Source organism: Aspergillus uvarum (genome assembly GCF_003184745.1).
Source record: "Aspergillus uvarum CBS 121591 unplaced genomic scaffold BO82scaffold_3, whole genome shotgun sequence".
NCBI classification, from domain to species: Eukaryota; Fungi; Ascomycota; class Eurotiomycetes; order Eurotiales; family Aspergillaceae; genus Aspergillus; species Aspergillus uvarum.
Genome location: NW_020291300.1, coordinates 54,061 through 79,106, shown reverse-complemented (window position 1 = coordinate 79,106; position 25,046 = coordinate 54,061). Strand labels below are relative to the sequence as shown.

Below are 25,046 nucleotides of genomic sequence, written 5' to 3'. Positions count from 1 at the left end.
GTTCGCATCGGAGCTCCCCTTCACCAGAGTCCGCCATGGCCGACACTTGGGATGACACTGCTCTACCTCCGATGAGTTCGAAGCAGCTCATCGTCAGCACTCGTCGCGCGCGCCCCGCCGAGATTTCACTCTTATCCAGCACGTTGCGCGGCCCTTCCCGGCAGGGACCAGCTGTTCCTGTCCCTGCCGAGCCCCCGACCGTGATTGTGCGCGGTTCCAGTACCCATCGACGCACTGGCAGCACGTTGAAGACCGTCATGCGCAAGATCTTCACCCGCAAGACGCGCGGGGATGAAAGCGTGTCTCCGCCACCACGGGGAGGTAGCACCAGTCCGAACATGGAACGATGTTTGCCGTCACAAGCCCTAACCTTTGGATCTCGACAACAACACCAACACTCTCCGCCGCTGTTCACGCCCTCTAATGGCACCGTCACCTCATTCGCAGAAGCCCTGCAGAAGCTGGACTCGCACCCACGACGGCGTCGAGCCACGCTTCCCAGTCTGATCCTGTCGGACGATGGATCCCGCGGTGCGCTCGAAGCCGCCGTACAGGGCCGTCCTGTGAGCAAGCGCGACAATAGTCCTCATGCTAACAGTGACCCTCTTGATGTCTGCCGTCGCCGGGAGCGCCAGCAGCTCAAGCGCCGGTCGCGGAGTGCTGCCGCCCTGCGCGGTCTGGCGCAGGAACATCACCATCTGATGTCGCCGATTCAATGGCGTCGACGCAGTCTGGAGTCCTGCGCAGCGTCCACCGCCTATGGCGCACCCTCGGAGGTTGACCGTCCACCGACTCGGACTACTGTCGCCAGTGCGCCGGCGCTGCCCACTGAACCCTCGGTTCTGACGGAAGAACCGGCAGAGCCCGAAGACACTGAGCCAGAGGAGGCTGCCATGGAAACAGAGGCGGAAGCTGAGCCCGAGCCCGAACCAGAGGACCCGGTTTCAACCAATGCCGGCACTCTCGTCACTTCTCTGCAACATGATGAGCACATCACGCTAGAGCAGCGGCTCAACATCCTGGAAGTCAAGATGATCGACCTGGAGTTCGCCATTGCCCGTCTGCAAACCGACCGCAGTGAAAGTCCCGCCGAATCTCGGCGGGCTGCATCACCCGTCAAGCGACATCGCCGCAAACAATCAGCGGGGCCGAACAAGATGCCTCCACCCATCCCTACTCAAGACACTCTCCTCCCAGACCGCCCATCCAGCACAAGCACCCTTCGTCCGACTCAACTCCACCGCTCACGTACCTTACAGGCCCCCTCCTCGACATCCTTAACCGACCACAGCACCATCTCAGTCGAACAGTACAGCGCCTTAGTCATGCTGCTGCGGCGCGAACAGACCGCCCGACGCAGCCTCGAGCAGCAGGTCGCCGGTCTTCGCGAAGATATGGAGCAGCTGACGCAGATGGCGCGTGAGTCGATGGGGTTGGGCATGGGACCGATATACCCGATCCCGATCTCTGATCTCCAGGATTTCCGACGTATGCGGCCAGGCGGGGGACTGTCATCGAGCGAGTCTTCTCGGCCGGAGACTGTCGGTGTGCCGGGCGAAAGCGACTCGGAGTGGGAGCGCAACGAGCTGTCGAGCAATAAACCATTGCCTGTTAAACCCGCCCCGGAGGTGATTTCGTCGCGATGGTCGCCGGGTCGCCGAATGGAACTGGGTGGGATGATATGATTGTGGCGGATTCTCCCCTCTTAACGACTTGTGATGCATGGTGTACTGTATATACTGTATATAGCCTGATTTCCGACTTAACAGATCACAGGATGATTAGAAAAGTCTATGATAGGAGTACTTATTACCTAGTTAGTTTTAGTGTATATACTTTACCAATATATTTAACAAACATACTCTGAACGATAGTTTATTTAGGGAATGTAGAACTTGAGAGCATTGCTCAATGGTTCTGTTAGTACACAGCTTAGCCCTTGCCAGCGCAGTCGAAACCAGACCAGGATACCAAGTAACAAAGACGTCCGTCTCGTCCCTGTCCAAAAGACATCCAGGTTGTTGGATGCCTTTGTCTCTGTAGGGTATTGTATACCCCCTTTGCCATGCATTCTTTGTGCATTCACCCCCAACTCAAAGCTCAGCACATAGATCATTCAACAACCCAAATGTCATCCGTAGAATCCTTCACCAGAAGGGCGACTTCCTGTATATCCGTAGCTAACAAAGCCAAGACGAGTATCGAAGCGCTTTCCACAAAGCACTTATATAGACCTCGCTGTGATCCGTTCTCTGCAGAATATTCCATCTCACCCAGCACTCGGGGAACCAACCATCTCCTTCCACCAAGCCACCATGCAGGAACTTAGTCCAGACCTAATGCTGTCGCCAGAGGGCTGTGAATCCCTCGAGCTTTTGCTCCTCCCACCTGCAATGCTCAGCTTGGATAATGTCGAAGAGACACTGCCCGGACCACTAACTCTGGACGCGGATCCACCCCCAGCGGCAGCATGGCAGGCACCCCCCGTCATCACACTGGATCCTCCTCCGCCTTCCTCACCACCCCCAATCCCAGCACCAACCCCCGCAACCCCATCCCCATTGTTGCTCCTCCCACCCCAGCATACCCCAACCCAAACCCCTGCCCAGGCCCCTCCACATCCACCATCAAACCCTCACCCTCCCACGGCACCAATCGACCGAACAACAACCCCATCGCCAGCCCCCCAAGCCCAAGCCCCCAGAACAACCCCCCTCCTCCCCCCCACAGTTCCCGGAATAACCCCCCTTCCCCTCCCCCTCCTTCCAGAGAACCCCAAAGGATCCATAGTCGCAACCTGGATCCGCACTCTCACCCCCTACTTCCCCCGGGCCGCTGGCTTCGCCATCTTCCCCACCATCAAGGTCTGCCCGCGCACCCACGTCATGTACGACCTGGTCATCGTGTACGCCGGCCGCACGGGCCCTTACCTCACGACCGTGATGGGGTACGATCGTCCGCCCGAGCCGGATGCGTGGGCTCGGCGCGTGCAGGTGCTGCAGGATGAGTGGCGACGCGGGGTGGCGGGGGAGATGCCGGTTTATGGGGCGGTTTGGGTGGAGGATGAGGTGCGGTGGTTTTATGGGGGTGGGAGCTGAGAGGGGGGGGGGGGGGGGATGGGCGTGGTGGTGGTCGTGGTGGTGGTGGTGATGGGTTTGGGTTTGGGTTTGGGGTAAGTATTGTGCAGCTGCTCTTCGTTAGATGTTGTGTTATTCAGGTTTTATGTAATGGATAAACTAGAGCTTCTACATTTCTGGACTCTCTTTCTTCAGTATTACGACTCGTAGGACATGTGCTGTTTGGGAGACCTCTCTTGTTTCGGTCTTATTGTGCCTAAAATTTGTGGCTTTGATGGCGGTTTTGAAAGTGAAATTATATATATGCTAGGCGGGTGGGGAGAGAATCGCACTTCCTCATCCATGGTGCGTCTGGAACAAAGAAAGAAGAAAAATCTTTCTTGTGCCCGCAGGTTATGGTTGATATTGCCTCTGAAACAGCATGATCATCATACAATTCTCGTGGTTGGTGGGTTGCTGAGAAGGGACCTAAAATAGGAGTTGAAGCTGAGGTCCGAGGAGGATGAAGTGTCGGGGTGGAAAGTGACATGCAGTCGGAATTCGATCTTCATTCTATCCGTATATGATTCAATGCGAGTATGGTATTATACCTCCACGAAGTAGAGTCATACACTCTTCATCGTCCCAGATAAGAACAACTCCTGATGTGGATTACTTGGAGTTCTTCCCGGATAGCCTGGAATCCACCGTCTTCACGCTTCCTCGGAACGCTTCCCGACACTACTTCTGGCTACAACTTGTAGGTGAAGAAAAAAATGTTTTCATCCTCACACCGAGACAAGGATACTGTACATATATCGCAGAAAAGCTGCATCAGAAGTATACCAAATAAGAACACAATTCACTGTATATCACACAGCACTATTCCAGATAGACATCATATAATACATGTCAACATGTAGACAGAAGACGATAGTAGTAAGCCACTGCTGGCATTAAACGCCAGACAGCTGGGGACAGGATGGTATCAAGAAAGCAATATTCTATTAACATGAAAAACCACCAAAAGGGTATAAAGCAAAGAGAGTCTAAGGTCATCGCAGTAAAAGGCTTGAGCGAGGAAGAACAGCGAAAACCGTAAGGCGAGGGTCCATCCTCTCGAGTGGTGAGGAGGGAAACTAGAAATTATGGATGTTGGCTGGAATCACGTCCATCAAGGTACTTATAATCATCATATCATCATCAATTTGGTGGTGCGTCGTTCGGGGAATCGTCGAGAGCTGGGAAGGGCGCCAATTGCTCCATACGGCCCGTCCCCAGGCCCTGGCGGACGCAGCATCGGGATAGGAGGAGCTTGGCTGGCAGAGGAGCCAGGACGAGGGCCAGGAGGCGGCGGACGGCCTCGACCGCGACCACCGTACCCCGGAGGTGGTGGGTAGCCACGACCACCAGGGGGTCCCATCGGAGACATGGGCATGGGCGAGCGAGGGGGCCGAGGGGGCGGCATCGATGCAGCCGCTGCTTGTCGAGCATCGCGCTCACAGTAAACCTGGCCATACCACTCAAAGTAGTCACCGTTCAGAGCAATGCCGCAGGTGCGACATCTGAGGCACTCGGGATGAAATTTCTGACGGTCGCTCGGACCGCGACCGCGACGTTCGTCCGTCTCGAGATATTGCCCCTCAATACCCGTGTGACATGTAGCGCAGAGGGAGCCATTGCGTTCGTGGTAATGCTGAGCGCAGAACGGTCGGTCCTCAAGGACATAGAAATCCGCTGTCTGGAAGGGCGTCTTGCATTGGAAGCAAACAAAGCAGGCACGGTGGTACCGGCCGGTGAGACGGCCGTCGGCCGAGGACACGGACTTGCCTAAAATCATCTCACCGCAACCGCGACAAGGCCCCTTCGGGCGTGGGGACGGGCGAGGGGCCGGGGACGGGGCTGGTGCCGTCACAGAGCGGAGCAGAGTGGGTCGCTCGGGTTGATGATCATCTGCTTTTCGTGGCAGTTTCTCCGAAACGAGCGATAAGCTCCCCTGAGAGATGGCTGGGTCGGTCGGCGAATCCGGGCTGAACAGGTGCTCCGTAATGCGAGGAGGCTCGAGATCAATCGGACTCTCCGTGACAGGCTCGTCTAGCACGGGTTCCTTCGCGCGTTGGCCACCCTTGAGCTCTTCTACCACTGAGCCAAGGCGGCTGGGGTCCGAAGGTTGCCTCCGCGAGAGACTTGCTTCCGACGGTAGACTAGAGAAGGAGGTGCCGCTGCGAGTGTCAGATGGCGATGAATCCGACGACGTGATTGAGCTCTCGGCGGCATGATCCGAAACATCGAGCCCCAGAGCCCGGGCGAAATTGGAAACAGAGATATTGCTCTCGCTTGCAGAATCCGAATCTTTCATTTGCTTGTTGCCTTCTTCTGGAGCACTTGCGGATTCAGCATCGGCCGGCTGCAGGTGCTCCGAAGTCACTGGTTTGAACGCCTTGTACTCCACGCTGGATGGGGCGGTAGGAGACGCTGCTGGCTCATCCGGAAGCTCAAAGTCCACGGGGGCCTCATTCGGACTGGGGATAGGACTTTGGAAGAACAGCTCCGCTGATCCGCGGTTGCTGCTCAGTCTGTCGGAGCTACGATTTGTGTGAGACGATACTCGAAGCGACCCAGCCCCCACATGATCGATCTCAGCCTTGGCACTGGTTGGCCGGGCTGACACGCCAAAATCAAATCCGCTGTAGATTTCACCTCGTCCTTCCGGCTTCTCGGCAATCTCGGCTCCAGGGATTCGTGTTGGAAGTAGCAAGTTCTGAGGTGCTTGTGGCGGCACCGGGGGAACTTCTTCGTCAATAAATTGTAGGTGTTCGCGGGATACGCTGCCGAACGAGGGGCGCCGGCTGGACATGGAGGCCGATCGTTTGGAGGTCCGATGGTCGCTATACCGCGTGCTAGCCACTGAGGTCCGATAGCTGCTCTTGCTATCAATTGACGCTCCATATCGGTGGGAGACGCCGGGGAGAGGAGGGCCGTCTTTGGGGAGTGGAGGAGGTGGTATTTCGTTATCGGCCGGCAGCTCAACGGGTGCGTTCTGACTATCTCGACTCATACTGCTTGCATGTCGTGCTGGCTGAAGAGGGGCAACCCTTCCTGCTCCCATGGAGTCTAAACCGGCATTTGGACGTCTATCCGACATCGATCGAGGCAGGGGAAATGAGGCAAATGCAGTTTCCATGTTGATTGAGTCTGGGGATTGTGGCTCTTCTGGCAGAGGTGAAGTCTGGCTACGTTGGAGCGGACGCAGCGGCGAGCGTGGTTCGCCTGAAGTAGCGGTGGAGAGAGGGGATGGGACGAGGAGGTCGTTGTTGTCTAGGGGACTGTGCGGGCGCAGGAACGGCCGATCTGCAAAGTGGGATCATTGATGAGAAAGTGGTGGTTTCGGTGTTAAGTCTGGAGGAACAACATACTGGCTGCCAAAGGGTCAATACGTGGCGGAGGATTCATCCTCGCAGCTCTGGCAGCCCACGCATTGCCTGCTTTGGGGGGTGATCCAATGCTCGACTTCGAGGGAGGGCGAGGCGGTGATTGTGGGGGAACTACCAGGTAAGAAGTTAAAAAGTGGTACATGACGCTATCGGCAGGGGAGAGTCCTACCTGGATCTGATTTGGCACACACATGGTCTCCCATGGCAGAGATCTCGACATCGATCCCGCAATTGGAGCATTTGATCTTGGGCAAAAAGCCCATATCCATGCTGGGAGCCATGCTGGACACGGGAATCTCACGGGTCTATGATACCAGAAGGCACACGCAACGTTCGCGAGTGGTTAGACCATTGGACTGACGAACGGAGAGACCGCTCCAAACTGGAGAGAAATTGAGAGAAGTCGAATCAGAGACCCAAGGTGGTTCTTGGCCCCGGAGACGTAATGTGAATGGGTACGATAGAAGAGACGATCTGGAGAATGGGTGGGAATAGAGTCGCTGGGTTAGAGACGCATGGATACTGAGGAGGGAGCAGGAACACCAGAGGTAGGTCGGTTACCAACCACTCATTGTCAACAAAAGAAGAGGAGAAGGGGAGGGGAGGGGGGGTTGGGTGGGAAAGGTCCATCCGAAATACTAATAGTCGAATTAGTTTCGAGCTGGTCGGTTTGTCCAGGACTCCAGTTCTTTTTTTCGTTAGACTCTCTGGGAATTGGGGGAGCGTCGCTGTTCTGGGTCTGGTTTGGGTCTGGTTTGAATCTGGTTGGATCCCGTCGCAGTCAGCCTAAGGAACCCCCCACTAGTCCTATTTGGGAGGTGGAATTGGGAGCCTGAGTTTTGATTGTCCTTCCAAGTCCAAGTTGGCTATTCTTTTATTGTCCGTGAGTTACGGATAGTGCTTTTGCCTTCCCCTGCAATCCTCTGGACGGAACAAGACACAGAAAAAGGAAAGCATCTCCAAATGAAGTCCTCGTGTGGGTTTTTTTGGGAATGAAGTTCCTGTCAAGATCCACGAACCCTGCCCCATCCAGTGGACGGTGATTGGGCCTCACATCCAACAATGCGTTCTGCATGACTCTCACACACTCACGCTATCTATCTACTTCAGGATTCAGGATGTACAGTACACAGACTGTGCACAACAATCATAATTGTTGACTACTATAGTGAGGCTGGTGGTTCAGTCATGCTTCCGCAACCATTCTGGCTCGGTCTGGATCGTTGCGACCATGCAATCCACTTGAGAATCATCTCCCATACTACCGTACGTACGCACTTTGACGACTCCCAGCTTCAGGAGACTGACTTTGTTTGGTAGACTATCTCCATCAGTGTTTGGCGATTTATTTTTAAAACATCTACTCATGTAATCATCAATTTTCTCCGTGTTACCCCTGATTATCCAACCCTCTCCCCCCCCAATCACGAAGACAATATAATTCCAGGGGAATTCTTGAGTTTTCTAGAGGCAACACTGGTTCCGATCATAGCGAGCGAACAGTCCGTCATCTCGCCCCCCTGAACCGGTCATCCTCCACTGCCGATCGGGGCTCAGGGGTTATGCACACCCCATGGTCTGATGCAAAGGGTCCATTACACGGTGACTTACTCATATCTTCCTCTCCTGCTTCCTTGTCTTCATGTTTTGCAACAATTAGCCCCATTCCTTCCACCCACCCACCCGCTTCACGACATAAACAGCCTTGGGGTTTCATGATCACAAGGGGAGCTGCCGCTTTAATCCTGACCTACAGCTTGTTCGTTTCGATGTGCACGAGCCTCCCTCCTGTGACGCTGGGTCAGGTCTCCGAGTGATCGCATTGGGGTCTATGCCGATCATTAGAGTTCGTGCGATTGTCCATTTCCGGTCCTAATGGGGGGTCTACTCTCAGAACCGCATCCTTGCTTTGGACTGTCTGGCTTATTCGCGACCAAACAACTACCCCCAGATGGATAAGATGAATGAACCCCGCAAGGACAGGCAGATCCCATGCGCAAACCATAAATGGGGAGACCAGCTCTGGGGCAGTGGATCGGGAACCGGGAGGTCACGATACCGAAAATGCTGACTGTCAACCCTTGGTAGGCCCCCGCTGATCTTGGTGACAGACAATGCTTGTCGCGCGAGCGGGCAGCCGATATCGTTGACAACAAGCGGAAGGTGGTCCGTCAGGCGAGTCTGCACTAGTGTTTGGCTCAGGCGGTCCTCCAGTGTCTGACGGTCATTCTCAGTTGAAGATGCTGCCATCCCGTCTTGCGGTGTAGATCAACAGTGAGCCAGGTTGATCCTTGGCTTGTGAGGCCACAACAAGCGGCAACCACCCCGTCCCATGGTTCCTGTCCGGCGGCAGTGAATGCGGTGGTCGGCAATTGCACATCATGCTCAACTTTGAGTCTTCCAGCTTTTTTGGCAGTTGATGGTGCTCATGAAGTCAGTCAACTGCACGTCATCGTCAATGGCTGGAATGACTGGCCGTGAGGTGTACACAGCGTGCGGGTAGATGCTGACTGACAGACCACAAACTCACCTTTGGGGATGCTGGCACCCTGGACGTCTATGCCTGCACACAAGCGAAAGGACCCGGAACCGGACTCCGGCGTGTGCCGTCTCATCCTATCTAGCGCCGAGCCAGTCTACGAAGGTCGATATAGTGCGTAGGGGGTAGCATCTTTCGTATACAGACTTTGACTAAACCAAAAAGCCTCAATTGGGGGCCAACGGCTGTACCGTGTCTGGCTATGGACGGAAGAACAGAAGTGCGATCACATTGTTGTGCGATCGAAGAAACCCTACCTGCAACTACTGCAGCCCGGTTCCTCCAGCCGAGAGGTCAGCGCCGGGCTTGAGATGGTGGATGGTTAATTGGTGGAGGATGCTGAGAGGAATGCCGCCTCCCCGGTCGGTGGATTTGGCGGCCTAAGGCACCAGAGCCGGTGGTGCCTGAAAGCCCGCAGCGGGGGTGGGTCACCTGACATGGGGCCCCCCCAAACCAACCATCCCTTGTTCGTTCAGGACCAGATGACTAGGACAAACCCTACATGAACTAATTTAGAGGGCAGTCGGGGGTACGTACGACTGATGTCGTGTCCCAAGAACTCGCAAGCAGGCAGCATTATTCCAAGTGCGCGGTGCCGGGTGCTAAGCGAGGCGATCAGGCAATTAGAGAGGAGCAGAGCACTCCGCAGCCTCCGCAAACAGCATTACCGATGCATAAATTCAGGGGCCGAGTTGGCAACCATGGAACTTCTGCCGAGCTGGTCGTTGCTCACCGCAACATTGCGTCTTCCCACAAGACTGGCTTGCAGCAGCATGGCTTGGTCCTGCTTCAAGATTATGACTGCGACATGCTCCAGACTCAATTGTTGAAACCGAAGTCGCATGATCCTCCAGGAACCTGAATGCAGGAAGTCAGGAGGTTTTCGGTTTGTTATGTCGATGAACTGTCGGCGAAGCGGAGCCCCGCGGGTACCTGCCATCCCATGGTCCACTATGCCTGCTGCTGGTAGTCGATGGAGTCCAGCCCTGGCCACTTGTCCTTGTTCAGTCTCCTCGGTGGGTATGGGCGCGAGGCCAGCGGTCTCAGGGGTAGCATGCCGGGTTGATTGAGATTCATGGCTGAGGAGCACGTGTAGGCAGATAGCATGGGCAAGTTGACCACGATCTATATGCAGTACGTAGTCAATTAAGGAGTGCTCGAGGATAAAAATGTCTGCGTAACGCGCGATTCATGATTCTGAAGATTGAAATCACCAAGTAATAATTTTCACAGCTGTCTTGTAGAGAAGTTGGTCTCCCCGGGGCTCACCGCAATCTCTGGGAGGAAATTCTCCTGTACCAGGCTGCCAGCACATCAAGAATAAGTTACTACGGAGAAATCTAATCGAGCATACTTGCCTGAATTGGTCCGGTAGATACCTGTAGTTCGACGATTGCACAACTAGCGCGAGAAGGAGTGGGTGTGAGGGTCGCTTCCCCGTGCTTCACTCGTACTCGTCTTGTTCTGTTGGGGGGAGGCGGAGCTGGACGGGCGGACGATTGCGGACTCGCCCAGCGGGAGCCGAGCTGCTCCGTCCGTACCTGGTTATCTTATAAGAAGGAGCCCAGAGCAACTCCCCCCCCCCAAAAGCTTCTCCTTCCTTTCCTCTCTTCCACCCACCGTCAAACTTCAAATCTTCGTTCCTAAAACAACTTCCAAGTTAACCTTTCTTTCGATCACACTCTGCCCGAGGCGTGATCTCATACCACCGTCAAAATTTTCTCCACACTTCTTAACTCGTGAGTGCCCGCGCCCCGCCCCCGGATTACTGTCAACGGGCAGCATCGTGTTGCCCGGAACAGCAATTGGACCTTCCCTTGGAGCAAGTTGCGTCCACAATGACTTTCCAGAGCTAACCGTTCTCTTTCTAGACGGCACCACCCGTTCAACGGCCGGCGCTCATCCAACCGTGGTGGAGCATCGGACTGCGCATATCACATTCAATAAACGCTTGATCTGCCATTCTTAACCACTCTATTCCGAAACGCTTCCGATCCTCTGTCAATACAATGGCTCCCCACGCTAGTTCGGATGTTGTTGCCAATGGCGCCGTGAACGGGTCTGCTCGTACCGCTTCTTTGTTTACCGTCAACTCGCCCAACGTTGTGTACACCGATTCCGAGATCAAAAGTCAGTATGTGTACCACACCACCGAGGTCACCCGCTCGGCCGACAACAAGCTGGTGGCCACCCCCAAGGCTACCAACTACCACTTCAAGGTCGACCGCAAGGTGGGCAAAGTTGGTGTGATGATGGTGGGCTGGGGTGGAAACAACGGTTCCACCGTGACCGCCGGTCTCATTGCCAACCGCCGCGGCCTCAGCTGGGAGACCCGTGAGGGCATGCGTGCCTCCAACTACTATGGGTCTGTGGTGATGGGCTCGACCATCAAGCTGGGCACCGATGCCAAGACGGGCGAGGAGATCAACATTCCTTTCCACGACATGCTGCCCATGGTGCACCCCAATGACCTGGTCGTTGGTGGTTGGGACATCAGCAGCCTGAACCTGGCGGACGCGATGGACCGGGCCCAGGTTCTTGAGCCTGGTCTCAAGCAGCTGGTGCGCAAGGAGATGGCCGAGATGAAGCCCCTGCCCAGTATCTACTACCCGGATTTCATTGCTGCCAACCAGGAAGACCGGGCGGATAACGTGCTGGAGGGATCCAAGGCTTGCTGGGCTCACGTGGAGCAGATCCAGAAGGACATGCGTGAGTTCAAGGCCCAGAACGGTCTCGACAAGGTCGTTGTCATGTGGACTGCCAACACTGAGCGGTATGCCGACATTGTGTCGGGCGTCAATGACACCGCCGACAACCTGCTGGCGGCCATCAAGGATGGACACCTCGAGGTCTCTCCTTCGACTGTCTTTGCTGTTGCCTGTATCCTGGACAACATTCCCTTCATCAACGGTTCTCCTCAGAACACCTTCGTTCCCGGCGCTCTTCAGCTGGCGGAGAAGTATGGAGCCTTCATTGGCGGTGACGACTTCAAGTCTGGCCAGACCAAGATGAAGAGTGCCCTTGTCGACTTTCTGATCAACGCGGGTATCAAGCTCACCTCGATTGCCAGCTACAACCACCTGGGCAACAACGACGGCAAGAACCTGAGCTCGCAGAAGCAGTTCCGCTCCAAGGAGATATCCAAGTCGAACGTGGTGGACGACATGGTCGCTGCCAACAAGATCTTGTATGCGGAGGACGAGCACCCCGACCACACCGTGGTGATCAAGTACATGCCGGCTGTTGGCGACAACAAGCGTGCGCTGGACGAGTACTACGCGGAGATCTTCATGGGAGGCCACCAGACGATCAGTCTGTTCAACATCTGCGAGGACTCGCTCTTGGCGTCTCCTTTGATCATCGATCTGGTGTTGGTGGCGGAGATGATGACCCGCATCAGCTGGAAGGCAGACGAGGCCGAGGAGTACCGTGGGTTCCACAGCGTTCTCAGCGTGCTGAGCTACATGCTCAAGGCTCCCTTGACGCCCCCTGGCACTCCGGTGGTCAACTCCCTGGCCAAGCAGCGCAACGCCTTGACCAACATCTTCCGGGCCTGTGTTGGCCTGCAGCCTGAGTCTGAGATGACTCTTGAGCACAAGCTTTTGTAGGGGTTACCTGTGATTGCCACTACCATTCATAGCTCATCACTTAAAACCAACTTTAGTCACTCCTTAATACATTGATATGCATTGCTTCTCCATAATAACCCGTAACCTGCCTAGTTCACGCCTTCCTCTCGCCCACATCCGTATACGCATTCAACGCCAACTGGCCTCCCAAATGAGCATACAGCACATTCCCCGTAATCTGGCCCTTGCGAATCAGATCCACCATCCCGGCAAAGCTCTTCCCCTCGTAGACGGGGTCGGTGATGAACGCCTCCATGCGGGCGGCATACTCAATGGCCTCCCACGTCTGCTGGTCCGGCACCCCATACAACCCGGCATGATAATCCTCGACCAAGACCACATCCTCGTCGGCGATATCTTCTTCTTGCAACCCGATCTGCGCCGCCGTCACCCTCGCAATCCTCAACACCTGGGCGCGCGTCTCCTCCGGCTTTGCACTAGCATCCACTCCAATGACCCTCCGCTTCTTGGTGCCGGCCTCGTCCTCCGGATACAATTTTTCCAGCAGTTTAAAGCCCGCAATCATCCCCCCCAACGTGCCCCCCGTCACCGCACAAACCACCACCGTATCGAACCGCTCCCCGGCGGGCAGCACCGCCCCCGACGCCTCCTGGAACCGGACTTCGAACGCCCACCGCGCGAACCCCACCCCGCCCAGCGGGTGATCCGACCCGCCCGCCGGGATATAGTACGGCACCTCCCCGTTCTCGCGACATTCGGCCTCCAGCGCGCGCAGCGTCTCCTTATGCCCGATCCCGAATTCGGTCGGTAGGTGGATCCGCACGTCCGCCCCCATCAGTCGCGACAGCTGCAGGTTGCCCACTTTGTCGTACATGCTGCTGTGCGCCGTGTAGTCGGGGACCCAGTTCTCTTGGACCAGTCGGGCTTTGAGGCCGAGGTGCGCGGCGCACGCGGCCACTTGCCGCGTGTGGTTGGATTGTAGGCCGCCGATGGAGATCAGGGTTGTGGCTTTGCGCCATTCTCCGCTGGAAGGGGAGGGATTGGGGGCAGTGGGGGATTGCGTGGAGGTGGGTTGCTGGGTTGGGGGCAGCACGGCCGGCGCCAGGATGTACTCCAGCTTCCGGGTTTTGTTGCCCCCGTAGGCGAGGTGCGAGGAGAGGTCGTCGCGTTTGGCGTAGATGCGGACCGGGTTGGTGGGGGTGCTCAGGTCGGCGGTTATGCGGGGGAGGGGGTGGATGGGCGAGGGGCCTAGGGTTAGGGGGAGGCGGGGGAGGGAGGAGAAGGGGGCGGGGAGGGGGATGGGGTCTGCGACTGTGGCTGTGGCTGTGGCTGTGGTTGTGGGGAGGGTCATTTTGATGATTGCTGCTGACGCGGTCGGTGGTGATGGTGGGTTGGTGTTGGTATTGGTGTTGGGTGTTGGTGCTGCTGGGGGTTCTGGTGGTTGTGGTGGTTCTGGTGGTTATATACCTGGTTGGGGGGAGGTGATTCTCCAGGTAGGCAGGAAGTGGACTCCGTCATCGGCGATACTATTGCGTGTCTACACCTTACCGTGTCTATCTGCGTACCCCTCTTCTTCCCCTCAGTTGCTTGCGCAGGCGGGTACTGTCGGATACCGCTCCTGCAGGGGCATCGGAAGTTGGCCGACTTGGTCGTGATAGAGGATTGTGTTATCTGGGTGTGGGGGGGGGATAGGAGATAAAGGGTGGTTTTGAGATAGCGGTGGGGAATTGAGGATGGGTGATATCTAACATTGAGTATGATGTTCTTTGGTTCGGAAGGAAATCTGTTCTTGACTTGGACGGTGGTGTTTCGTCTGCTGATGGTAGCATGATCTTATGTTTCTAGCGGGGTACAGAGTGATCTTCAGTCTGCTGCCTCTTGTCTACCAGGTCCTCACGAGGACCTTGCGGAACAGCATACATATATACAGGCACAGCCAGAAGCACGGCAATAATACAGTAATTCAGATGGTATTCAACTATTCAGATTCAATTTCAGCTCATAACTTTTCATCTACGACATATCAACCACACAACGAACGCAGTCGCCCTGCTTCATCTGCTCAAACGCAGTGTTGATGTCCGCCAACTTCTCCCGGTGCGTGATAAACTCGTCCACCTTCAGCTGGCCGTTCAGGTAGTCGTCAACCAGGCCAGGCAGCTGCGTGCGGCCCTTGATACCACCGAAGGCACAGCCCTTCCACACACGGCCGGTAACCAGCTGGAATGCTGCACGAGGTTAGCACATCTCCCACTCAATTAAAAAAAAATAACAAAACTCACGGCGAGTGGAGATCTCCTGGCCGGCAGCAGCAACACCAATCACAATGCTCTGACCCCATCCTTTGTGGCACGCCTCCAGGGCCGCGCGCATGACCCCGACATTGCCCGTGCAGTCGAAGGTGTAGTCGCAGCCGCCGTCGGTCATCTCGATCAGCTGCTCCTGGATGGTCTTGCCGCTGAGCTTGGTGGGGTTGACGAAGTCGGTGGCGCCGAACTTGCGGGCCCACGCCTCCTTGCCGTCGTTGACGTCCACGACGATGATCTTGCCGGCCTTGTTCTTGACCGCGCCCTGGATCACCGACAGGCCAACGCAGCCCGCGCCGAAGACGGCGATGTTGGAGCCCTCCTCGACCTTGGCGGTCTCGACGGCGGCGCCGTAGCCGGTGGTGATACCGCAGCCCAGCAGGCACGAGCGGTCGGTGGGGATCTTGGGCGTGACGGCCACCACGGAGATGTCCGCCACCACGGTGTACTGCGAGAAGGTCGAGGTGCCCATGAAGTGCAGGAGGTCCTTGCCGCGCGCCTTGAAGCGCGAGGTGCCGTCGGGCATCACGCCCTTGCCCTGGGTGGCGCGGATCTTCCCGCAGAGGTTGGTCTTGCCGGATTTGCAGAACTTGCACTCCCGGCACTCGGGGGTGCTGACCCGGTGGTTAGATTGAGACTCGAGTCGGGAAGCCGTGGAAAACTCACTAGAGAGCAATGACATAGTCACCGGGCTTCACGGAGGTGACGCCCTCGCCGACGGACTCGACGATACCGGCACCCTCGTGACCCAGGACGACGGGGAAAGCACCCTCGGGGTCCTTTCCGGAGAGAGTGTAGGCATCTGCCGGGGGTCAGTCGGAAGAAGCACATCGCCGCAGTAGATATAGTACGGACCTGTGTGGCAGACACCGGTGTGGTGGATCTGGATGCGAACCTCGTGGGCCTTGGGAGGTGCGACTTCAATGTCCTCGATGGAGAGGGGCTCTCCGGCGCCCCAGGCGACGGCAGCCTAGATATTTCAAGTCAAATCAATGGGGTGTGCTATTTGGGGTTCCGTTAGACGAAGCTGCTCACCTTGCAGGTGATGGTCTAGAGAAGTTAGCATGAGAAGGCGGGTAACACCAAGCAAAGCTATGGAGGGGTAGCTCACCTTTCCTACGGTGTCGGCCATTGTGATGACGAGGGGTATCAGGTCAAAGATAGTAGCTTAGACGGACCCAAGGGAAGGCAGGTGGGGGGGGAGGATATAAGAAGGAAAAGAAAGATGATGGAAGATGAAAAGAAAGCGGTGGAAAGTAAAGCGGTCCGGGCGGGAATAAATTGCTCGAACCGGACAGGCAGAGGAAGAAGTGGAGTGGAGTTTGCCGATGAGGGGGAGGGGGCGATGAGAGGAGGAGGAGAGAAGAGAAGAGGAGAAGTCGTGAGGGGCGCGGTGGTTTTTACCGTACAATCATACAATTTACCTGCAAAACACCCAATGCTATAGCTTCGGAGGAGCATCCGAGGCTGAGAATCAGAGGAGCGATGAAGCCGATAGGGACTGCAACAGCATGCATAGCCACGGAATGCCCCTCATTCTCTCCGCATCAGCGCATCATCGCATCATTTACTTTTTCATAGCTGATGCAGTGATGGCATTAGTCAGGCTGTAAACCATGCAAACACGCCCACTGCAAGCTCCGTCCCCACTCCGTCCCCACCACCACCTCTTATCAATTGAGTCATCTTAGTGTGGATTCACAAAAAGGGCAATCTTTTCCGGCTGCTTGGCGCGTGCCCGATTCTCTCTTCGCCCGCCAGTCCCTATCGCCCTTATCGATTGTCGTCCAGAAAGATTCAGGTTTACGGCGAAGACTCGGCCTATCTCCAAAAGCATTGAGTTGAGACATAGTTCCGTTCGTGGTGCAACAGATTGCTCTCGGGTACTACTTTATCATCCGGGAACTGTGCTCAATGTACGGGATGGGTCGCTCTCGTCGACCCGATGTCGGCTGCTCCACCGCTTTCTCATTTGGGGGCAGCAAGGCAGGTCGGTCGTGGTGGTGAGTTTCAATGGTAGGCCGGAGTCGAAGACGCATATCAAAGTATACTCATGGTCTGAGAACATTGTGAAAGCACTGTCTGGGTTCGTCTAGCTAATCATGTAGGTGCGAAAGCCAGTCTCGCGTCTGAATGTATACTTCTGATGATTTTCTCTGGAAACGACATGTAGCACCTGCGCGGCAAATCCGCGATTGAGGAATGATGGAAAATGGCATACGAGGAACCTACCAACCGACCAGGAAAAATCGTCAGGAGTGGAGCCTACGTGTACAAAGCATTCCCCATCGACACGAGGCTTGCTTAGTAGCATGATCTGGTGTGCAGCCTCAACGGCAAGATCCAGTCCACGAGGCTTTTATGCTCCTACCATCGTGTGCAGCATGTCTCATTCGATCCGAGTTGGTGCACACTCAAAGAGCTCAGCCTACACTGTACGCCGGCTCGTACCACGCCTTTGAAGGACTCGTCGTACCAACAGCATTCCCGAAACAAGTATTTCTTCCGAAACCAGGAGCTCGTCGTTGAATTCTAAGATTTTATACACAGTTCGCCAAACCGAATGCAAGAACTACCCAGCAAGACAGGATCGTACAAAGCACCGGTTTACCGACCCGGCAGCTGGCCCTGCTGCATCATGGCCGCGTTCTGCTCCTGGAACCGCTCGTTCAACCGGGCCGAACCCTTCATGTACTTGTCAACACAGCGCATCACGCAGCTCTCCTCGCGGTTGATCAGGGACTTGGTGGTGAAGTCGTTGACGCAGTCATCGAAGCACTTCTGCACGAGCTTGGAGTACATCTGGAGGACCGGCAGGGTCAGCAAATGCGTGGAAAGCGGTAGCTAGGGATGGAATTATCGTAGGGCAGTGGTGAAGCTTGTCACAGTAGCCACAGTACAAACTGAGAGAGGAATCGAAGGAAAACAGGCCAAGGATAAGATAGGCACGCACAGTCATAAACTCCTTCAGCTGCTTTCTCTCCATGCGGGCAGCGAGCTCGCGCTGTTCCGAGGCATTGAGTCTGGGCTGGTCAGCAGATAATCTTGCGGGGGATCGTTTCGTAGTTGTGAATGCATGTCATGACACTTACCCTTCCATGGTGATATAAAGTTGGGTTAAATGGGAGAGATTTTCAGACAATCAGGGAATGCACACAGCAAGCAACTTTGATAGTTCTCGATGACGACCAGCTCCGGAGCTTCACAGCGGACCGCAGGCTCTGCGGCGATCACGTGCAATATCTTTGAGCATGAGTCACGTGAAACGATCGGCGAACCTAGGGATCACGTGGGGTCTGCGGGTTTTCAAAAGCACGTGAGAAATATCTGACTCAGCTGAAGTCCGGAACCTCTCGGTTCCGTCGATTGCTCCATCAAGCAGGACCCGAGGTGTCGAGACGCTACAGGACGACACAACCGCCAGCCCTTTGCGGCAGAGTTAAAAAAAGCACACGCCCAGCTGGGGTGTCCTGGACCCCGACTGTCCGGCTGGCCCCAAGAACCATGGTTGGGACTATCACCACCCTGGGATCTGAACGACGGTCGATGTTGGATTATTAGGGAGTGAAAGGGAAATATCCTCTTCCCCTGCCCCGTACGAAACTCTACCGGCTCAGTCGACCCAATCCTTTTCTCCCCTCCCCCAGGTCTACAATACAATCCGTGCGTGCCCTCCTCAATTCCCAGGATCGGCAGCGGCATGACCAGACAATAAAGAGGGGGGGTGAGAAGAACGATCTTATTGTTTTCCACCAACACTTGCGATTCTGCTGAATAATCCGTACGCCTAGGTCCAGTCTCGGGCCGTTTGGGATGACAGCCACACAACTTGGGAGTGTATAGTATACAGAGTAAGCCAGTTGCTGATCGGGTGAACCGCGGTAGATATCGTCATGGAGTGGTCCTCTTCTGTTTCTGTGGGAGGGGCACGAAAGGGAAAACGAAGGGAACGGAGCAGTGACGGAGCCATTCAACACTACCGACTGTATTAACTACGTACTACTACCAAGGGTTGCATCTGCTGACAGGCAGACCGACAGGCACCACGATCCTGGCCCATTCATATTTTTAGGACACACCCTGGGAGGCCTAGAGGCTAGAAGACAGAAAGCAGGAGACGGAGAGAACAAGAATGGGGCTTTCCCCTCGTTTCTCTTCTTTTTTCCTTTTGCGTGGCTCACACCGAGAAATGTATCAACCTGGCCCAGACCGTTTCACAATGAACGAACAGTTGGTCATCTTCATTCTTGCTTCTCCTGGAGTCACCGTGAACTGCATCAGTCATCAGTCATCCACTGAGTCTGGTGTTTTTCTTCACCACGTAGGACTAGACTAGACAAGACTAGACTCAATACGTAAGCCATGGGGGGCCTTTTTAGTGGACTTGACTAGGCTGCTTAGACTAGTAGTTTAGGTGGATTGGTGAGTGTCTCACTCTCTTGGGCCTCCTGTTAGTGGCTCGATCTGCAGTAGTTAGCAGCAGATTAATCCAACCGTCGTAACGGAATGATTGAAGAACCACCTAATAGACTGACTAGATCCAGGGCCAGAACCGTCGGATCATGGGTCTGAAGGAAAGGGTAAGACGGGAACAAAAAAGGGAAAGGGAAAGGGCCCTTCTTTTTCCCTTTTGCTTCTGTTGTTTCGTGCCAGAAACCCTGGTTCCCTGGAACTGGTTCGAGGAGACATCCATCCGAAGTGGGTTCAAATGATAATCATCGACATCGACATCTTTTCGATGCACCACGCCGGAAGATTAATAAGATGGAGAATTATTGACATCTAATCTTTTTCTTTCCTCCTCGTTTTGAATCATTGATAGTCTCAAGTCCAAGGTCCAGTACTACAGTACTTCCTGAGTAACTAACTAATCTATACTCAATCGCACACACACACACACACACACACACACACACACACACGCATACCATCCATCCATCCATTCATCCATCCACCCTCTTCAATTTACATACCTCAAATCCGATAGGCGTTAAGTACTAAAGAGAGGGGCGGGCTTTAACAACAATCGGTGACTGGTTCTTCATTATTATTGTTCCCCATCCTTTACCTTTTTTACTTACTCTCCTTCTGTCAAATTGTCACTTCTCTTTCGCTCTCTCTTCCTCCGGTCCCGCCCTCCAAATTATTATTCCCCATCAATTGACTGACGTCCATCCATCATCAATCATCAATCATCAACCAAACCATCCGTCTCCAATTTTCCTCCATCACCATCATCAATCCAGTACAAGACTTGAGTCCGTCTTTGGTCTTTGACGATCTCTTCTGGACCACTCTCCTTCCTCCGTTTGCCCCCCTTTTGCCGATGATGGTCATTGGCTCTTCATCCCCGGATCGACCAGCACGCACACCTCCTTTGCACCCTGTCGGAGGGTCCAAAAGTCAGCCCTCTCTCTGTCAGTCCACTCTTGAAGTGGATTGTGTGTGCGTGGTCTGCCATTGATTGGGAACGAGTGAACGAGTGAGAGTGTGGGTGTGTGCAAAACTGACGACGACAACGTCGAGTGTGATAATCTTCCTTCTTTTTATTCACCTCCAGTACCTCTCTCTACTTTTTCTCTTTACCTCTAAAAAAAAAAGAAAGAAAAATACAAAAAAAAAGCCCACCTCCAACAGTCATCACTCCTCCAAACACCTGACAGGGTTGTGCAGCTCTTTCGTCCCCGTGCCTATCGTGAAATTGATTGATTCGCTTTTGTGGCTTCCCTCTCTCTTACTTCCCACAGGTTGACTACTACCTGACTGACTGACGCTCTGGCTCCCCTTTCATCCCGCCCGCCCATCTATCATCCCTGCTTGTTCGTCTCCCTTTCTTCCTCCTGAATTCTTTTGTCTCCCCTTCTATCCCACCCTCTCACAACTCTCCCTCCTCGTTCTTCTCTTTCTCGTTTCCCTTCTCCTCGGTCGCCGTACACCGTTCGAGACGCACCTGGGCCCAGTTCCCCGGGTTTCCCCTCCCATTGTACACTGTTTCCCCGACGGCGCGGCACCTAAATCCGCTGCCTGACTAGCCCTCGTGCTATTTTGGGATCAACGCCTCCCAGCCCCGGAATTTCTTGCGCCAAAGCGAGGGCGGTGACAGCAGCCTCGGTTTTTTTCTTTTTTGCTAGCTGGGTCTGGTCTGGTCTGCTTGTGTCGCTACTTTCTCTATTTCAATACCGCCAGTGTCGCATCTCGCCCCTCCCCCCCCTTCCTCCCGACTTTCGTCTCCGTCGCGCGTTTCCTCCTCACCATGGTCACGGGTAAATCGCACGCGGGCGTGGAGCCGCTGCACCCACTTCCGCCCCCGACTGCCCAGCCAGACGTCATCGCAACCTCGCCGCCTTCGAAACGGGATCTGGCTTCCTGGTGGAGGCAGTTCAAAAGGAACACTCGCAAGGAGGAACCGAAAGGTATGTCTGCGTGGAGGAACAAAATCTGAGGCTGAGGCCTGGAGGCGGCAGGGCAAGGGTGGTGCCAGCTGCGATGTGGTCATCTGCTGTTGATCTGCGTCACTGCTGGGAGACACCATGACTCGCATCCGGTCCAGGCCCGGTCTGCTCTCCTTAGCATCGGACAGAGTCCGACTGCCTGTTTTCGTTACTCTAGCCGAGAGTTTTTGCGGGTCATGCGCTGATCATGAATGTATAGAGAAACCGCAGGGTATATTCGGCGTCCCGCTCAACGTCAGCATCAAGTACGCCAATGTCGCCATTTCGCTTACCAACGACAACGGAGAGAGCTTCATCTACGGCTATGTGCCTATCGTGGTAGCCAAATGTGGCGTGTTTTTGAAGGAGAAAGGTATGCCGGTCTTGCTCATCGCTGAATCTGGCCGGGACTGATCAAGGGGTTCTAGCGACCGATGTTGAGGGTATCTTCCGTCTCAGTGGGTCGGCCAAACGTATCAAGGACCTTCAAGAGGTGTTCGACTCTCCCGAGCGATATGGCAAGGGCCTTGACTGGACGGGATACACAGTGCACGATGCAGCCAACGTGCTACGACGCTACTTGAACCAACTACCAGAGCCGATCGTCCCCTTGGACTTTTACGAACGTTTTCGCGAGCCGCTCCGCACCTACCAAAGACAAGTCCAAGAACAAATGCAGAACAATGCCCCTCCGACCGAGTCGGCGGCCTTTGATCATGCGAAGGCCGTTGCCGCGTACCAACAGCTGATCCGCGAGTTGCCCCCTCTGAACAAGCAACTGCTCCTCTACATTCTGGATCTTCTGGCGGTATTCGCGTCGAAATCGGACCAGAACCGCATGACTTCAGCCAACCTGTCCGCTATCTTCCAGCCCGGGCTGTTGTCGCATCCGCAACACGACATGTCGCCGGACGAATACAAGCTGAGCCAGGATGTGCTGATCTTCCTGATTGAGAATCAGGATCATTTCTTGTTCGGAATGAACGGGACGGCGGCTGATGAACAAACGCTCAAGGAGGTCGAAGGGGGTGTGACGCGCCGGCCCACTACTCATTCCACCAACATCCGACGCTCCGTCTCGAGTGCCAGTGGCGGCGGGGAGAGCTTCCGAAAGTACGAAAGCCTTCGCAGGAATGTGTCTGTCTCGTCGCGGAATTCGCGCAACTCGAACAACGCCAGCCCGGCGACGCCACCCTCGATGAGCGGAGCGGGTGTGCATCGCAGCAATACCTTGCCCTCCAAAATGTCTCCAGCCATTCCTCCCCATCGATATGGACGGGTTGTTGAGTCGACCGGGTTGAACTCATCGAATCGCACCTCTGCGCAACATTCCCGATCGTCCAGCCGTGCGCCCCCGACGGTTGAGGAGGAGGACAAGACCCTGCCCAGCACCTCCAGTACTACCATCCAATCACCACCCAACGTCCCTACCGTTAATAACACCCAGCCCTCTCCCGTTCCTCCGCCCAGCGAAGCGCAGCCTGCCCCTAGGCCGCCCATCCCTGCGCAGCTCATGCCAGGCCGACCTCCCGTGCAGTCGAGCCCTGCGCCAGCAGTCCCCGAACAAGCAGTTTCCCCACAACATGATAGCAACTCTCAACCGGCGGTTAGCCCACAACCCAGCAACCCCCAATCTCCACCTGCACCGACAGGCACTGGGGTGGGGGTTGTCTATGTTCACTCATCGACCCATGGACCGATCCCCAGGGCGAACGGTGAAAACGGGTCAACTCCAACCGAGAAGCCCGTGCCACTAAAACCAGTCACAGAGCGACCGGTACTGCATGAAGGCTTGCCTCCTGCCGCGCGAACGGTATCTCCCCCGCCCGCTGTGGTGACTCCGACGCGCGAGCGCAAGCTGTCGAGTTTCTTCTCCAAATCACCACCGCCGAGCGGAGAAGGCCGGGAACCCCGACAGCCGAATCGGTTGAAGAAGAAGCGAATCCCCGGCAGCGCGAGCGAGAGTGCGCAGAGCTCTTCTCATTCGCTGCAAGCTGCGACATCCGAGCTTGGGTTGGCCGCGATTCTGCATGGGCCTCGGTCGACGGATGCTGGCAATGAGGTGGGCGGCGCAACTCCTCGTCCTCCCCAAACCACTAGTTCCGATGAACTGAGCCCACCGCGAGAAGGTCGGCCCGAAAAGCAGGCTTCGCAGACTGAGGGCGGCCAGACGGGCGACACCTCGCTCCGACCCTACGGATCTCGCACCCCGTCGATGAACTCCCGGTCCTCGTTCACGGACTACTCGGATGTAGATGCGGCGGAAGAGGCGTCGCGCGCAGAACGCAAGGAACACCGCCGCAGCTGGCGATTCCCACGGTCCTCCAAGCGCAGCAATGAGCAGATTGGCTTGGGATTGGGTTCGCCCCCGCTCATGGCGTCGAATCCTGGCGCAGACCGGAGTACCAGCTCGATCGGCAGCTGGCACCATGCCAGCAGGAGCTCTCCGTCAGACATGCAGCAGTTTGCCAACGACCCGAGCTATCAGCCATTAAGTCTGGACGCCGAAGTCAGCAATCCTGGGGGCTCGCGAGAAGCATCGTTGGCGTCGGAGCCGGAAAAGCGTAGTCTGTTTGGGAAATTCAAAGCCAAGGTCGCTCAAGTACGAGATGGCGTGAAAGAATCCACGGAGCGCGATCGCACGCGCAGTCCTGTGAACGACGCGGATTCGATCATCTCCACGCAACCACTCTCACCTTCAGCTACGGATGTGCGACACCGACCGGCCTCGATCGATGCGACTAGCCAGCCTAAGGATGCGATCGTTGGTTCTCCGGTGTCACCTCTGCCTGGATCGGGACTGCCGCCACCGATTCCCGAAGAGCCTCACATGCCTGAGAGCCCAGTTCTCACGTCTGCTGTCGTAGCACCTGCCGCTACTGAGGTTTCCGGGGTCCCCGCCGTTTCTGATGCTCCACCTGCTGTCCCTAGGGACACGAGTTCCACCGAGCCTAGCACTGAGCCGAATACTGAGCCCAGCACCGAACCTGGCACCGAGACAAGTACGGAGCCAAGTACTGAGCCTAGCCTTGCTCCTGGCACTGACTCTGTCACTGAGCCTGCTGGTGCTGAACCTCTGGAGTCTCAAGTGGCCAGTTTGGAGCCTACTGTACCAACAATACCTACGGATCACACCACTGATTCCGCTGAGGCCGTGGCAGCAGCGCCTCCTTCCGGGCCGTTGCAGACGGTTCAGGAAGAGAAGGCCGAGTCAGGACCGGGGCCTAGTGTACCGTCATAGATTTTCCGTGTAATTTTTCCTTTGTTATGTTCCGGATTTTGGATGACGAGATCTGTCCTAGATGAGACAGACGAAGCGATGTACAAGGATGTGCGAGGAGGAATGTGTTGCCATACTTTGGCTGCAGCTGGCTGATGCTTTATGGGTTACGACTGATGTATGTATTGATTAGTTCGGGAAAGGGTAGCGCTGAATGAAAGCGATGTAGACGTACAGACTTGCTGGCTTTTGAGTTAGATGAGTAGAAGAGTTGTGTCATCGTCGACTGTATTTACCTGGGTTGTACAGTAACAGTTGTCAGTGTGACTTCCAAATTCGATTAGTTTGTACCTCCCGAGCGGTGGACACCTGAGGACACCTGAGGCAGCCGCCCCCGTTTTTCGATTCTTTCCGCTTCCGCCTTCTCCGGGGAATCCCCTTCTCCCATTCTCCCAGCTTCGATTTCCCCC

General features: G+C 55.5%; 9 protein-coding genes across 9 annotated transcripts; 5 read left to right on the top strand and 4 right to left on the bottom strand.

Annotated features, from left to right (window-relative positions):
* Nucleotides 1-35: 35 nt before the first annotated feature.
* BO82DRAFT_397562 (uncharacterized protein) lies at nt 36-1,685 on the top strand (the record flags this gene model as incomplete). Its single annotated transcript, XM_025638941.1, has 1 exon — nt 36-1,685. The coding sequence occupies one exon, from the start codon at nt 36-38 to the stop codon at nt 1,683-1,685; it is 1,650 nt and encodes a 549-aa protein (XP_025496586.1).
* Nucleotides 1,686-2,315: 630 nt separating this feature from the next.
* BO82DRAFT_360702 (uncharacterized protein) lies at nt 2,316-3,098 on the top strand (the record flags this gene model as incomplete). Its single annotated transcript, XM_025636782.1, has 1 exon — nt 2,316-3,098. One exon carries the CDS (start codon nt 2,316-2,318, stop codon nt 3,096-3,098), a length of 783 nt encoding a protein of 260 aa, XP_025496585.1.
* Nucleotides 3,099-3,849: 751 nt separating this feature from the next.
* On the bottom strand, nt 3,850-7,053 carry BO82DRAFT_380065 (LIM domain-containing protein). The gene is made up of 3 exons (XM_025637732.1): nt 6,660-7,053; nt 6,473-6,601; nt 3,850-6,407 (listed from the first exon to the last, which is right to left on the bottom strand). Exons 1-3 carry the CDS (start codon nt 6,769-6,771, stop codon nt 4,249-4,251), a joined length of 2,400 nt encoding a protein of 799 aa, XP_025496584.1. The 5' UTR covers nt 6,772-7,053; the 3' UTR covers nt 3,850-4,248.
* A 904-nt stretch (nt 7,054-7,957) lies between these two features.
* On the top strand, nt 7,958-8,369 carry BO82DRAFT_86187 (uncharacterized protein). Its single transcript, XM_025641608.1, has one exon. The coding sequence runs from the start codon at nt 8,053-8,055 to the stop codon at nt 8,305-8,307; it is 255 nt and encodes an 84-aa protein (XP_025496583.1). The 5' UTR covers nt 7,958-8,052; the 3' UTR covers nt 8,308-8,369.
* Nucleotides 8,370-10,628: 2,259 nt separating this feature from the next.
* Nucleotides 10,629-12,806, top strand: BO82DRAFT_350112 (inositol-3-phosphate synthase INO1). The gene has a single exon (XM_025634061.1). It carries the CDS (start codon nt 11,039-11,041, stop codon nt 12,635-12,637), a length of 1,599 nt encoding a protein of 532 aa, XP_025496582.1. The 5' UTR covers nt 10,629-11,038; the 3' UTR covers nt 12,638-12,806.
* BO82DRAFT_86096 (putative 1-aminocyclopropane-1-carboxylate deaminase) lies at nt 12,695-14,212 on the bottom strand. Its single transcript, XM_025641607.1, has one exon. It carries the CDS (start codon nt 13,968-13,970, stop codon nt 12,753-12,755), a length of 1,218 nt encoding a protein of 405 aa, XP_025496581.1. The 5' UTR covers nt 13,971-14,212; the 3' UTR covers nt 12,695-12,752.
* A 370-nt stretch (nt 14,213-14,582) lies between these two features.
* On the bottom strand, nt 14,583-16,399 carry BO82DRAFT_428333 (bifunctional alcohol dehydrogenase/S-(hydroxymethyl)glutathione dehydrogenase; the record flags this gene model as incomplete). Its single annotated transcript, XM_025640436.1, has 7 exons — nt 16,037-16,399; nt 15,961-15,975; nt 15,781-15,895; nt 15,592-15,727; nt 14,902-15,539; nt 14,660-14,847; nt 14,583-14,597 (listed from the first exon to the last, which is right to left on the bottom strand). Exons 1-7 carry the CDS (start codon nt 16,055-16,057, stop codon nt 14,583-14,585), a joined length of 1,128 nt encoding a protein of 375 aa, XP_025496580.1. The 5' UTR covers nt 16,058-16,399.
* Nucleotides 16,400-17,411: 1,012 nt separating this feature from the next.
* On the bottom strand, nt 17,412-18,131 carry tim9 (protein transporter TIM9). Its single transcript, XM_025634060.1, has 3 exons — nt 18,018-18,131; nt 17,879-17,948; nt 17,412-17,727 (listed from the first exon to the last, which is right to left on the bottom strand). The coding sequence occupies exons 1-3, from the start codon at nt 18,023-18,025 to the stop codon at nt 17,533-17,535; spliced, it is 273 nt and encodes a 90-aa protein (XP_025496579.1). The 5' UTR covers nt 18,026-18,131; the 3' UTR covers nt 17,412-17,532.
* Nucleotides 18,132-21,178: 3,047 nt separating this feature from the next.
* Nucleotides 21,179-24,597, top strand: BO82DRAFT_360696 (putative Rho GTPase activator (Sac7); the record flags this gene model as incomplete). The annotated part of the gene is made up of 3 exons (XM_025636781.1): nt 21,179-21,338; nt 21,577-21,729; nt 21,785-24,597. The coding sequence occupies 3 exons, from the start codon at nt 21,179-21,181 to the stop codon at nt 24,595-24,597; spliced, it is 3,126 nt and encodes a 1,041-aa protein (XP_025496578.1).
* Between the last annotated feature and the right edge of the window lie 449 nt (nt 24,598-25,046).

Excerpts from the sequence above, each read along its gene's own strand:
- BO82DRAFT_350112 (XM_025634061.1), top strand. The coding sequence starts at position 11,039 with ATGGCTCCCCACGCTAGTTCGGATGTTGTTGCCAATGGCGCCGTGAAC.
- BO82DRAFT_380065 (XM_025637732.1), bottom strand. The coding sequence starts at position 6,771 with ATGGCTCCCAGCATGGATATGGGCTTTTTGCCCAAGATCAAATGCTCC. Across the intron at positions 6,602-6,659 it reads GTGTGCCAAATCAGATCCAG|TTCCCCCACAATCACCGCCT; the intron begins GTAGGACTCTCC and ends CTTACCTGGTAG. Across the intron at positions 6,408-6,472 it reads TATTGACCCTTTGGCAGCCA|ATCGGCCGTTCCTGCGCCCG; the intron begins GTATGTTGTTCC and ends CCCACTTTGCAG.
- tim9 (XM_025634060.1), bottom strand. Across the intron at positions 17,728-17,878 it reads AGCTGAAGGAGTTTATGACT|ATGTACTCCAAGCTCGTGCA; the intron begins GTGCGTGCCTAT and ends CCGGTCCTCCAG.
- BO82DRAFT_86096 (XM_025641607.1), bottom strand. The coding sequence starts at position 13,970 with ATGACCCTCCCCACAACCACAGCCACAGCCACAGCCACAGTCGCAGAC.
- BO82DRAFT_86187 (XM_025641608.1), top strand. The coding sequence starts at position 8,053 with ATGCACACCCCATGGTCTGATGCAAAGGGTCCATTACACGGTGACTTA.